This window comes from Rutilus rutilus (genome assembly GCF_951802725.1).
Source record: "Rutilus rutilus genome assembly, chromosome: 5".
NCBI lineage: Eukaryota > Metazoa > Chordata > Actinopteri > Cypriniformes > Leuciscidae > Rutilus > Rutilus rutilus.
This window is the reverse complement of record NC_140213.1, coordinates 44,988,804-45,002,616: the sequence shown is the minus strand read 5'-3', so window position 1 is coordinate 45,002,616 and position 13,813 is coordinate 44,988,804. Positions and strand designations below refer to the sequence as shown.

Sequence of the window (13,813 nt, the reverse complement as noted above, 5' to 3'; positions counted from 1 at the left end):
AACGTGTGTTGCTATTTTCTCCCACATAAATTTACCTTTTATTTAATGTAGATTACATTAACGGAGATGTAGTTTTTTTTTTTTTTTTTTTTAGCTTACAGTGGTTTTGAGATTTTTACTATCATGTGGTGTTTTTGCCTTGTTTCACGTTATGGTTATAGACATTCAATATTTTTCTTCTTTAGACATGCAACGTGATGTTATACTTGCATTTAAACAGTTTTAGCCACTGAGCATGGACTCCTGTACCGTCAATACTGTAGATGCTAGTGTAAAACAAAGTGGAAAGATGTGGCTAGCATTGTAGAGTCCATTCCCCGTGTTTATCTCGCAGGTAACGTTACATACAATAGCCGCATTAGCAGTTAGCTGCTATTTGTTAACCACAGTAGAGCAATACAAACACAGTCTTACCTTTTCAATTTCTGGCAAGTCCCTAATGGTTGGGATGGCACCTTTTCCCAAACGGAGCTTCGAGGCCAAGTTCGCCTGATTTTGCCCCAAATTTGTAAATGATTCCGGTGTAAAATGTTTAGCACACACACCTAACGATACGCCACTTGAAAGAGTTGTTGGGACAGCGTCATTAAAAATGAATTTCCTCCACTGTTCCCTGATAGTTTCGTCCGTTTTTGGTAGATAAAACACATTTGCATGTTGTTTGTGGCAGTATCCCACAGAGCATCTCAGGTGTAGGCTACACTCGGTTTCTCCATCCTTCTCGAGTCGACTAAACTGAATCTGAGGGGGAGAGGGGGAGAGGGGCGGGCTTCCCGCGGCATAGGTTTGCGGTGTCCATATTTGGGATATCCTCCCCCGTCTTGACGTCAAGAAGGGGAAGAAATAAAAATCTCATTTTTTCGTGCGCGTGCACGTGGCCTATTTTACAAACCCTGAGGTAAACAAACGCTTCACTTTTAAATATCGGCTTCCCGGCCAGTGTACAATCATTATGCAATCATAACATACATTGATTCTCGTGGAAAAGTGAAATTTCTACATTATGACTCCTTTAAAATAACGTTATGCATCTTTAAGAAATGTTTGATATTTGGACTGGAAACAAGACAAAAATGCTAAGTAAGATTAGCATTTTTTGCAGTGTAATTGTAATAACTGAACTTGTAACGGTTTTATTGCAAAGAAAAATATTATGGTGAAATTAGATCTCGTGTTTGAGTTAAAACCGAATTATTGTTAATAAGCATAGCAAGAATCATAGCAAAAAGGCTAACAAATAAGAGTTATACCCACCAATTGCCCCTTCATGACATGGACACCGTAATCATACAAAGAAAACATAGTTGCATACCTTTATCTTTCGCTCGTTTCTAAATTGGGCACCTGATGGCTGTCGACCTTTCTTGTCCATCTCTTATTTTGGCGCTTGACATCGACGATCAACAGATTTCCCCTGATCCCCCCATAACAACTGACGACACTCACGAGTCACGACCAGAAGTCAAGACTAAACCAATTCACCTTGGTGGTGGTGACCAAGTAATCGTTTTGTATGACCTATTTTTATTAGCCATTCAGACCATTCAGAAAAACAAAAATGTGCAGGAAATATAGAGGCCTGTATTTATAATATTATGAATGAAATGTGCGTTATTTGGAAGAAAGTCGAGGTGTGACTGACTTAGATAACTATATGGCTCCCCCTCCTTGTCCGTTCAATTTGGGAGAGACCCAGGGAAACTGTCATCCGCGCCCGCGCCTCCGCCGCGCCCCCTCCCTTTTCCCCTTCTCAAACAAACAGCTTCTGTGCACGGCATCTTCTTAGTAAGCAAAGGGCGCCTGCAGCTTCAGGGGGCGCAAATTTGCTAATTCCCCACACCGTGAAATGATAGATAATAGAAAACTGTTTCGCGGCGCAGATTTTTTTTATTTTTTTTTTCTGCTCGTGCCGGCGGCGCCGCCCCCCAAAAATGCCGCCCCGGGCGATTGCCCGGTTCGCCCGTGCCTAAAACCGCTACTGCCTGAAACAACCGTTTTTGGGGGTCGACAGCTTATAAAAATGTATTCTTGGGTTATTTAGCTTGTTTGCTGTACACCTTGTCACATAGCAGCTTTTAGACATTTTTTTGTCTTTTGTTATAAGTCATAAATGACAAGGAGGCAGTTTCTCGCAATGCAAAGTCAATAGAGGCGGTTGGATTGTTTTCCCACCCGGTGTGGGCGTGGCCTAAATACGCTCTGTACGTAACCGCAGTAACTGCGTCTCCATGGAAACTGGAAAGACAATAACAAACTTCCGGAAGGCTCACTTAGGTTGAACTTTAGCTTAACTAAAAAAAAAAAAAAAAAAAAAACCCCAAAAAAACAGCAAAAAACCCCCAAAAAAACCCAAAAAAACCCCACTCGATAGAAATGGTAAGTAACGTTACTTTTACACACCATATACACTATATTATGGGCATTAAAATTACAAAATGTTATGTTTTCTGGCTGGCAAAAGTTTGTAATGAGTAAGATTTTAAAATGTTTAACGTTAAGTGTCTTATGCTCACCAAGGATGCATTTATTTGATGAAAAATACAATACATCCTCCAGAAATCATTCTAATATGCTGATTTGCTGCTCAAGAAACTTTTTTTTTAAAATTATTATTATCAACGTTGAAAACTGTTTTGCTGCTTAACTTTTAGGCTATTTATTTATTTTTGGAAACGAGATAGAACCAGTTTAAATTGATTCAATATTTATATTTAAATGCTGTTCTTTTTAACTTTATACTTTATAATAAAGAACCCTGAAAAAAAGAATCACATTTTCCACAAAAATATCAGTATTATTATTTAATTTTTTTACATTGACAGCAATATAAACCATTATTAATAAATGAGCACCAATTATAAGTGATAAATTGAGCACTAAATCAGCATATTAGAATGATTTCTGAAGGACTTATGTGACACTGAAGACTGGAGTAATGATGCTGAAATTTCAGCTTTGATCACAGGAATAAATTACATTTTAAAATATATTCACACTGGAAACACTTGTATTACATTTTAATAATTTTTTACCATTTTTACTGTATACTTGATCAAATACATGCAGCCTTGGTGAGCAGAAGATACTTTCAAAAACATGAAAATTAATAAATAAATACAATTATTCCAAACTTTTAACCACCCGTGTATATTCAGCAGGAAGTGTAGTCCAATTCTAGAAGGAATGAATGTTATGAGTCGGTACTTTATAATGAATAAAAAAAGAACCAGAAACTGACTGATTTGTTGTTGTATTAAAGACTCCTGATTCTTAAATCACATAGCGACTCACTAGTTGGTAATTTGACATGCTTTTCAGCCTCAATGCTCTGGGCCATCATCTGGGAAACTGTCGGGCCGCTATCGCACACGGGCCCTCACCTCTCATGTGGACGAGACCCTTTTTGGGACCCGCAAACAGGTAGAAAAAAGCTTACTTTATAGTCTTGGACATTAAATGAAAAGTAAAGGAAGATCCAACAGTCTATTGAATCTTTCTCAGCATTCTGCTGCTGATATGAAAGATGATGCTGAAGGCAGAAGCGTGAGGTCAAGGACACTGTCACGCACTGCTCCTGCAACCAAAAAGCCAGAGACAATCCGCATCATCACTAAAGACCTCATCAGAGACCTCAGGCAAGTAGAAGCAAAAGGTTTTTACACTGTGGAGTCATTGCACTATAAAAACATCCTGTAAGTTTCAGAACTCAAAACCTCCTTGTTAGTCCAAAAACAGCTTTTATTGAAACCAAGCTCTGAAGACATCTAGTTTCGGATTTTGTCATATTATGACGCAATAGTGCGACGAAAGACCGTCTTCTACATCGTTGCATCTTTGGCCCTGCCCACTGGCATGTTAGTGAGATTATAAGAAAAGAGAGATACAGAATCACTGGACTAAAAGTAACATTACCTTCCATGCTAGGAAAGTGCATTATTTGTTTGTTCGGGAAATTTCACTGTGAATTCTTTGGTAAATCAGTCGCAATTTCGGCACAGGCTTTGCAAACAGACTTTTACTGCAAGATATGAACCCGACAGTAATGCAACAACATGCAAGTAACCGTGTTCATTTTAATGCTTAATCTGTGATCAGTGATTTCTGATATGTAATGATTCATGTAAGACGTTCATTGGATTGATTTACTGATGCATAAACGGCAATAAACAGTGACTAAACAGTCAACTTCACATCGTTTCTCTTAGTAGCAATCTGTTATTTAAACTGTGATTAAATTATATACTGACAGCGATCAAAGAATGCTCCCTTTATAATCGCTGGAGCTGCCAATCAAACAGCGCAAGTTTATCAGAGTCCATTATAATCAATGACGCTGTCTTCACTGCACAATGAATCTCTTATTCACATTGTGTTTGCACTGTTAGTTATGATGAAAGCATTCGTGAGAGTGCAGAAATCGAGTTGCATTGACAAGATCACCGCATTCATGTGTGTCATCGGCTACAAGCTCATCGCTGCAACCTTTCATGCGACGGGAGTAGATCTAAATATAATGCTATAATCAACACTTTTCACAATTAGTTTATCTCGACAGCTGTAATAGTAAAAATGTAGTTAAAGTTTTCGAGAGAGTTCCACGTATAATACTTATCTAATATGTAAGCCAATTATAGCAGTCTGCGTTCATAACCCCTTTAAGCCTGCTCTTTGCTCTTGTTTTTTTTTTAACCAGAATCCGAAGAGAGGACCCACCTGAACAGTCTTTAATCCTGTCCTCGGATCAGTTCAGGCAGATCATGGTGGAGTCTCATGTTCCTAGTGAAGAGGAGAAGGCAGCTGTGCTGGAGGCCCAACGCCAAGCCCGCAAGGAAGCCCTGGTGAGTCAACCATATCAAACTCAATCTGCAATTTGTCTTAAATACTTTTTGATCACACACATGCAGGAGCGGATCTACTGGGGTTGCATGGGGTGGGCCACCCTAAGAAAAAGCATTCCCAGAACATAAGCCACCCAGAATTATCCCAGTATAAAATATAAATGTTTCCTGTATTGCTTTTTACTAGCAGTGCTCCAGTGTCAATAACAAAATATTTACTCATTCAGTCATTTCCTTTGAATCGCTACATCGTGAGAAATTATTTTAAAAAGACCACAACAACGTTTATTCTTTGTTCATGAATGCACATTTTTACAAGAATGAATTAAACAAACAATTCTGTATGAATGGAATTTAAGAATGTATTAAACTCAATGAAACAACAATGCTAATCTAATATCAATAGAATAAAATAATGAAACCACATCAGCTTAATTAATTAATGCACGACTTAATTATAAGTGCCATCATTTAGAAATAAATGAACTAGCATTTGTGACAGCCAGAAGCTGACTCAAAAATGTAATATGCTGCTGGGTCTTCATGAAATGTTCGTGCTTTATAGAGTAAGCATCGGCAGCTCAATCATTTTCATAATATTTAATTTGTGTAAAGACTTTGATTCCTGAACTTATTCTTGTTTGGCAAGATTCTTGTTTGTGTGTGTGTGTGTGTGTGTGTGTGTGTGTGTGTGTGTGTGTGTGTGTGTGTGTGACCATTCCCCCCATTCCCATTCCCCTGCCCACATCTCGCATTTTTCAGTGCAAAAATGTGTTCTGTATGAATGGCCTCCACAATATTCTTTGGTTGTCTTCCAAGCACTGCTGTATGCTTCAGGAATTGTAAATCTAGTTCAGTGCTCTGAAATAAGGAGGCAAAGTCCTTACAGTTTATTTCTTTTAATAAATCAATTGTAAATTCATGTCCCAGTTACACTTAATGTTGTCACATTACTCTACATTACATCAAAAAAGAAACCAAATACAAATCCATTTAGTATTTTAACAATGTAATTGTTGTTCTATTTATTACAACCAAATATAAATCTCATAGGTTAAGAATTTTTACATTTATTTCAAAATAATAACTAAAGGCTGTAAACTATTTAAACAATATATTTTTTGTGACCTGATGTTCAGCTGTTCTTTTTAATAGTCAACTTATTTTCGGGTCATCAGTCATCAAGCTCGGTAAACACTGGTCACAGACATGAAGATGTACCTTTAATTTCACTGAGCAGATTGCTCACTAAACCAGTGTCATCATGTTTTCAGGCCATTTCAAGTTTGAATTTTGAAGTGACATAAAGCGGTGTTATCCAAGTTGCAGAGCTGTTTAATGACTTTTTAATTCGGCGGGATTTATCACACGAACCAATCATAGCGCGATAGAAGGAGGCAGTACCTCCTCTCACATGACTTTCCCCCATTCATTCTTAATTACCCCCCACTAAACCCACCGCACACTTTAGGGGGTCTGTTAACATTTTGGAATATTTGATCCAATTTTTTGAGGCGGCACTGCCTCCCTTGCCTCCTCTGAGGAAACGCCCCTGATCTGGTTGTTGTCATGTCAGGATTCTGCAGAGCAGAGAAAAGCACAGATGCGTCAGGCGGACCTCTCTCGGCAGAAGAACCAGAAACTCAGTGAGCTCGAGATAGAGGCGAGGGACCGCGCTCAGTACCTGTTGGAACGAGCCAACGCCATGAGAATGGAACAAGAAGATGAAGTCAAGAAGCTCAATGAGGTAGATAGGACCACACTAACAAGCAAAACCATGACGCACTGGTTATTTCCTACATGCAAATGTTGTCTTTGTACTCCTGCAGTTGATTCGGAAAGCGCAGTGCCATGTTGTCTGGGATGCGCAGATTAAGGAGAAGAAACAGAACCGCGCAAAGTGGCTGGAGGAGGAGAAAAGGCTGGATGCCATCATGGAGGCGGAGCGTTGCCGAGCCGTAGAAACTCAGGAAAAAATCGAACAACTACGCAAAGAGCAGATGATTCAGTAAGGATGTTTACACTCTGTATTCCATATACTCTACATACAATGTATTGCTCCCTGGTTAATGGGTGGGTGTTATTAAAGGGGGAAGCTGTGCATCCTCGACCAGATCCAGATGCGTCTGGAGGAGAAAATGCTTCAGGATGAGATGAAGGACCAGGAGGGTCAGCAGTTGCTGGAAAACATGGAAAAGATGCAGATGGAGGAGCTCAAAGTACATGCAATATCCAGAAAATTTTATCTCCAGATTAATTTGAATCAAAAGTACCGGTAGTTTTCAAACTCACTCTTTGTGTAATGTTATCTCAGGTCATTGAAAGGAAGAAGGAGGAGCAGAGGAAATTGCTTCAGGATATTTACAGGATAAATGAGGAGAACCTGCTTGCTAAAAAGCAGAAAAAGGAAGAAGAGAGATTAGCAGATTTGCGTGCTGTAGAGTATACAACCAAGAAGTTGGTAAGAAAAGTCTTTTTAATGGGTTTAATCGCCTCTCTTGACATCCACCACCACTGTAATCTTAAACTTTAAAATCAGGGGCAGACTGTTTTTGCAGTTCTTAACTTGTTAATCAAATACAATAAATAAGATCAATTAAGCATTCATATAGGCCAATTCACACTGCATCGACAGACAGCGACCAACGTGGACAAACACCAGATTACAGTATGTCACTTCTCAGACATTCCACAAGCCGACAAACATGATTCAGCATAAAAAGCCCTATAAGCCCATGCAAACACCAGACGAACTGTCTTGTTGCTGTCTGTCTGCGCAGTGTGAATTGGCCTTATAATGTGAGATAAAATTTTCCCTGATCCCTTTTTGTATTAAGTACTACAGATTACTTTAAAGGGATAGCTCACCCAAAAATGAAAATTCTGTCCTCATTTACTCACCCTCATGTCGTTCCAAATCCGTAAAACGTTTGTTCATCTTCAAAACAGAAATGAAGATCTTTTTGCTGAAATCTGAAAGCTTTCTGTCCCTCCATCGACAGTCTTCGCAACTAACACTTTGACCACTTTCTCATAAAGAGTTCGTAAAAGGAACTGAGTGGTTTAGTCCAAATTTTCTGAAGAGACTCGATTGGTCAGTTTTTCTGTCATTTGGCCAAAATCTCAAGTAATAAACTGTGAAGTGGTTTGCACAGGCAATTGGGCTTGTACAGGATTGGCTATGACTCGACAACACATGCTAGACGAAGACGCTCTTCTCCGCTCCTCAAATACATACATATATACATACATAATTATAACCACCCATTTTTTGCAAAAATGCTGGTTATTCTTGTGCTCATTGTTTTCATTAAGATCTGGCCGTGTGGTCACATAATATATATGGACCATATTATGGTCTAGTTGCAAAAGTTCAAATTGAATCAGAACATTTATGCATACAAGTCAGACCTCCATGCAACTGGACCGTAATATTCTTCATTGGAAATTAATTATTTCCAGTCTGTCATTTGTCTGTCCATTGATTTTGCACAATATTAGAAGTGGACCACAAGTGAAAAAACATCTTTTTAAGTCTGACCTACTGTACTGTGATCAAAGGAAGGATCATATAATGGTAGATTAATCATAGGAAAATGTTGAGACAAGCTAAACAAAAAACTTAAAGGGCCTGGCGACATCAGCAGCTGCAGTTGGCTTTCCCACCAAGCCACATTGAATAGCCACATCAATCCCAGATGTGTTTAATTAACTCTAGGAACGAGAGGCAGAGTATGAAGCTGAGCAGGTACAAATAAAAAAAGAAAAAGAGAAGGAAGTGGCGCGAATGAGAGCTCTTCAAGAACGGGACAGAGACCATAAAGCCGAGCAGGTAAAATGTTACAGTATGTCTTTATAAAAAAGTACTAAATTCCTTTGTATGAGATGTATACCCATGATGGCGTAATACATTTTGCATGCTGGATTCTGGATTTCAAATAAATTAGTTTTTCTCTGAACTGTGAGGATGAGATCAGGGCACGGAGGAACCAGGAAGCGGCTGCGAGGGAATGGAGAAGAAAAGAGAAAGAGCAGACTATGAAAAAGCAGGAAGAGGAAGAGAAGCTAAAGGCTGCTCGTTTAGAGCAAATGACTCATAAGAATCACTTGCTTTCCATTGAAGCCAGACGAGAGAGAGCAGAGTTTGAGAGGGTCCTGAGGTACAAACACCATCACATGTATCAAGTACTATTAGCATGGCCGTACACAAGGTTTTAGAAATATAGAGGTACAAAAACTAAGCTTGCTAACATTTATCGACTTATCGATAATACGTGTTTCCCGAAATGTTCTTAGTTAAGTATACCTTCTGTAAGTCATCGGAAGGTTGGTCTGGACCACTCTTAGCTTTACCTTATCACTGTTGCAGGTCTATACGAATATAACTCTGAAGTTTTAATACACCCAGACAGTGTTCAATTAGGCTAATTGAGGTGTTTTCATACAAAGAATAAAATTGTCATTATACTGATTGTTGTTAGATTTTTATTATATTATTATATATATTATATTATTAATTAAATTAAAGAGCGCTTTTAAAGGCCAGTGAAAGCATAGGCTACTGTCAGTTAAGTCCTAGGCCTATTCTCATGGGCTCGTATTTTAAACATTTACAGGAGTAAGTCGGCGATTTTAGTGCCGTCCGAATCCATAATATCAGTGTTTTTTCTCACCCAACCTGCGTAAAAATCCCTGGCCAAATTAGTACGTACTGTTTTTTGGCAAACAGGTCGTGTGTTAATTTAATTGCCGTCTGAATCATCCACATCTCTGAGTTTACAAGAAGAGATTCAAAATTCACTGTTTAAATCCTTTTTGATCACTGCAGAGCACCGTACGTAAGATGTACACTTTTATTACTGAAATGCTGGAAAGTATTTACAAGAACAATATTTCATCGCAGATCTGCCTCAGCGAACAAAAAATGGGAAAGAGAAGAAAGCACTTAAAAATGTGAAATGGTTATCATGGCAGCAATATATGATACAATTTTAAAATATGTAGGCTAGGCTATTATAGGCTATTATAGTTTGGATTATTTTTTATATTATCCCATGAGTCCTAATAAATGCAATTTAGAGGGGAGAATGGACAAAGATAACATTGAAGATTGTATGCTGTATACTCCTTTTCCAGGGCACAGCAGGATTTAATTGAGAAAGAACAAGATAAAGAGGAGCAGCGGCATCAACAGATCCAGAGGCATGCTGAGGCTGTGAGGCAGCAGATACGGGAGAGAGAAGTGCAGGCCGTCAGCCAGCGCCGAGAGCTGTGTCGAGAGGGGGAACGACTGGAGGAGGAGGCGCGCAGTCGCAGAGCCCGACTGGACGAGATTAAAGATAAGAAACTAAGGGAACTCAGGTATGTCCTTAGAGTAAAGTAGACAGCAAAATGCATTTTCTCTATATATACACTATTCTCTTTGCCACCGACATTGACTCATAAACACTAGTTTATCAATAAATGATTAAAAGTAATTCAATTAATGTCATAAACGTGCGACTAGTCGACTAATGGCTTAAATGAACAACTACTAGTCAACCAGAAAAAATCTTTAGTCAGGGCAGTTCTAAAAATTACATAAGACTGTAATGAAAATATGAGTTATGAATGAGCAATGAAATAAGGAATGATGGATTGCATACAGGAAAGAAGACACAGTGGCCTCAAAAAGTGTTTGGACACTTACGGCACAATTAAAAATTTATGAATTTCATCTATCTATAAATTACAGAAACGTCTGTCTGTCTGTGTGTGTGTGTGTGTGTGTATGTCTGTTAACCACATATCTCTCAAACCGTTAGTCCGATGGCTTTCAAACTCGACAGGTGTCTTGCTACGGGCATGAGTAAGTGCAGTGCCAAGTTTGACGTTGTTTGGATGATAAATGCTAAAGATCATTTTTAGAAGGTTGTGGTTTAAAAATAAACATTCTGACATTAGAGGGGTTGTATCGGTCAAAGAAGCCCCAAGAAGGATGTGGTTTAAAAATAAACATTCTGACATAAACACTCTGTCAGCTACACTGTTTACTTCTGAATTATTTTATTCATGGCCATCATTTGTAGTAACCTAGCCTGCTCCCTGAATTCAATGCGTTCACAGTCTCTTTCACGGGCACCAAACCAACAATTACTAAAAACACACACAAAAACTGATTTTGCACGGGCATTTTGCACTAATTGCATTAACTACAAAATATCACACCAAGGGCCCTATCTTGCACCCAGCGCAATTGACTTTGTACACCGACGCATGTATCATTCCTATTTTGTACCCGACACACAGCGGACTTTTCCCTCCACAGACGCACGTCGGTAAATTAGGGAATGAACTTGCGCTCTCGGGGTGGTTCAGCGAAAAGAGGAGGCGTGTTCCGGCGCAAACGTTCCCTGGTGCTGGTCCCTGGTTCCCAAACGTAATGTAGCGTGTGCACAACGCACATACACTTTGCTTCTCTCATCTGCACACAGCAGTTGCCATTTTTGCAAACCATACATAATTACAAGGAAAAATATTCCACATCAGGGAAATCATTGTGGTGTCCATGAAGATGTGCCAAAATAGGCATAAATCTAGCTTACACATTTACCAAAATTATTATACGCCTGTTTAACCGAACAATGTCACTTCTCTGTCTTTTATGGCCCTGACGAGAACGTCGGTCTCTTTGGCTGTGAACTGCTCCTGGCAAATCCGCCATTATAATAGCAATCCGCCATGGAGCAAGCGCGCCTGCTCTTAAAGGGAATGTGAGATGACGCTCTGATTGGTTTATGGCACGTTACGCCCAAACCACACCTATGAGTAATGAAGCTACTTCAGACCAACCCATTTTAAATTTGCGTCGGGCGCAAGAGTCATTTATCCCGTCGGTATAATAGCAACAGCGCCTTAGATCCGCCCACAAAGTTACTTGCATTTCGCGTTTGATACTTGCGTTTCAGATCGTTAAAATAGGGCCCATAGTGGCATTCAGGGTTTTTATTGGGAACAAGTCTAAGGCCCAAAAGATTGTCATAAATTCAGTGTTTTTTTATGTAAAAAATGTGTAAAAAAATATTTGAAACATAACTTTGTATGAAGCAAGTAATTTTAGTATTTTAATCATTTCTACCACTCCAAAAAAAAAGGAAGATAGAGAGAAATCTGCTTGCTATACAAGAATGAAAGGGAAAAGCATTATAGAGAGTATGCACATGACGTCAAAGTAAGACATTGCGGGTTCACCCACTGAGTGGCTGCATTAGTATTAAGCTAACACTAACGCAGCCACTCAGTGGGTGAAACCGCAGTGAATGACAAAAATCTAAAATGTGAAAGAGCTGCTGTGTTATTGACTATATTTCACAGTTAGGTTAGGAAGGAGGAGAGTTGAGGATCTTTGTGTAAACTGAACTTCAGTTAATCAAAACAAAAGAAAAAGGCACTAGGAGAGCTAGGGAAAAAACATGAAATTCTTAATTTCTACAATATTTCCAGTGTTAGAAATTGCTTCCATTTGTCAGCAAAAGTCTGCCAGATGACACAAAACTCTCCGAGACTTTTGTGAAAACTGCAGATTCTACTTCCACATTTTTGTATCCCCGCCACCTTTCTTGAGAAGCGTGTTTGCACTGTATTTCTGCCATTTAGGTTTATGATGTAATGCCATGACATTCATTTAAGTGTAGCGTAAGTGTCCAGATATAGAGGTTGTGGGAAAGAAAAAGAGAGTTCCAATCTTCTTACTTTGCAGAGATTATATGTTGGGCTCTATATGTCATGGTCACACACATCTTGCAATGATTTAGACAGACAATCACATATTTCCTCTTCTGACCACAGGGCAGCTGGGCTCTCAGAAAAGTACTGCAAGGAAGTGGAGCGCAAAGTTTAAGCTCTTCCATCTTTTTCAAACCGAGGAGCAAGAGAAATGGAGGCTACGTCAAAATGGGGCAGACCTGACCTGTTGAAAAGAGATAGTATTCATCCCTCCCAGACTGGCTAAACTGACCGTCTGCCAGCTGTCTCACGTCACCAAGGTCAGATAAATCCCATCACATAGAGCCTCTTTCACCTAGATATCATCATATAGAGACTGTGTCTGTTCCCCGAATTAGGACATAGAAAAAACTCCTAAACCCATTCAAGGGTAAAAATTTAATTGATGTTCAACAAATAAAACACAGATATAACAACAGAACAAATGATAAAGCTCGGGTTGCTGAATATTCGATCCCTGACTTCAAAAGCACTCATTGTTAATGATATTATTACAGATTATAACCTAGATGGGCTGTGTTTGACAGAAACCTGGCTAAAACCAAACAATTATATGACTTTAAATGAGTCCACCCCTTAAGATTATTGTTATAAACATGGACCTTGTCTCAAAGGCAAAGGGGGAGGAGTTGCTGTAATTAAAATCACCAACAATTAGGACTTTATCTGCAGCCAGTACTAACTCTGATAGAAAATCAGCAAATTCTTTGATAAAGTCTTTATGGTGGCCTGTATACAGTAGCCAGCACAAATGTTAAACGTGATTTGTCATTTACACTAGATAGTGTTATATTTAGCAACAACACTTCAAAAGAATTATATTTAAAACAAGACTTCTCAGTAATTCTGAAGATATTACTAATATTATCACATGGAATCAATGTTGATGCCGTTGAAATTCTGCAGCAGAGCGATGACATCTCAGATCATTATCTAGTCTCGTGTAAACTTAATTTAGCCTGGCTGCAAAGTCGACTCCGTGTTACAAATATGTTAGACCTATCACTTCTGCCACTAAAGATTGCTTTATTAATAATCTTCCTGATCAGCTTCATCATCTCAGCATCCCAGATAGCTTAGAAGAACTCGATATTGCGACAGAAACTTTTAACTCTCTCTTTTCCAGCACTTTAGACACAGTTGCTCCTTTGCGCTTAAAGAAGGTTAAAGAAAATAGTCTAACGCCGTTGTAACAATATTAGCTCAAAGGG

At 38.9% G+C, this 13,813-nt stretch overlaps 1 protein-coding gene across 1 annotated transcript; it reads left to right on the top strand.

Moving 5' to 3' along the window:
- Positions 1-1,347: 1,347 nt before the first annotated feature.
- Positions 1,348-12,717, top strand: LOC311291137 (cilia- and flagella-associated protein 45-like; the record flags this gene model as incomplete). The annotated part of the gene is made up of 12 exons (XM_084410010.1): positions 1,348-1,500; positions 3,319-3,420; positions 3,502-3,635; positions 4,694-4,838; positions 6,415-6,585; positions 6,668-6,846; positions 6,928-7,057; positions 7,153-7,299; positions 8,557-8,670; positions 8,805-8,998; positions 9,975-10,199; positions 12,666-12,717. 12 exons carry the CDS (start codon positions 1,348-1,350, stop codon positions 12,715-12,717), a joined length of 1,746 nt encoding a protein of 581 aa, XP_084266136.1.
- Between the last annotated feature and the right edge of the window lie 1,096 nt (positions 12,718-13,813).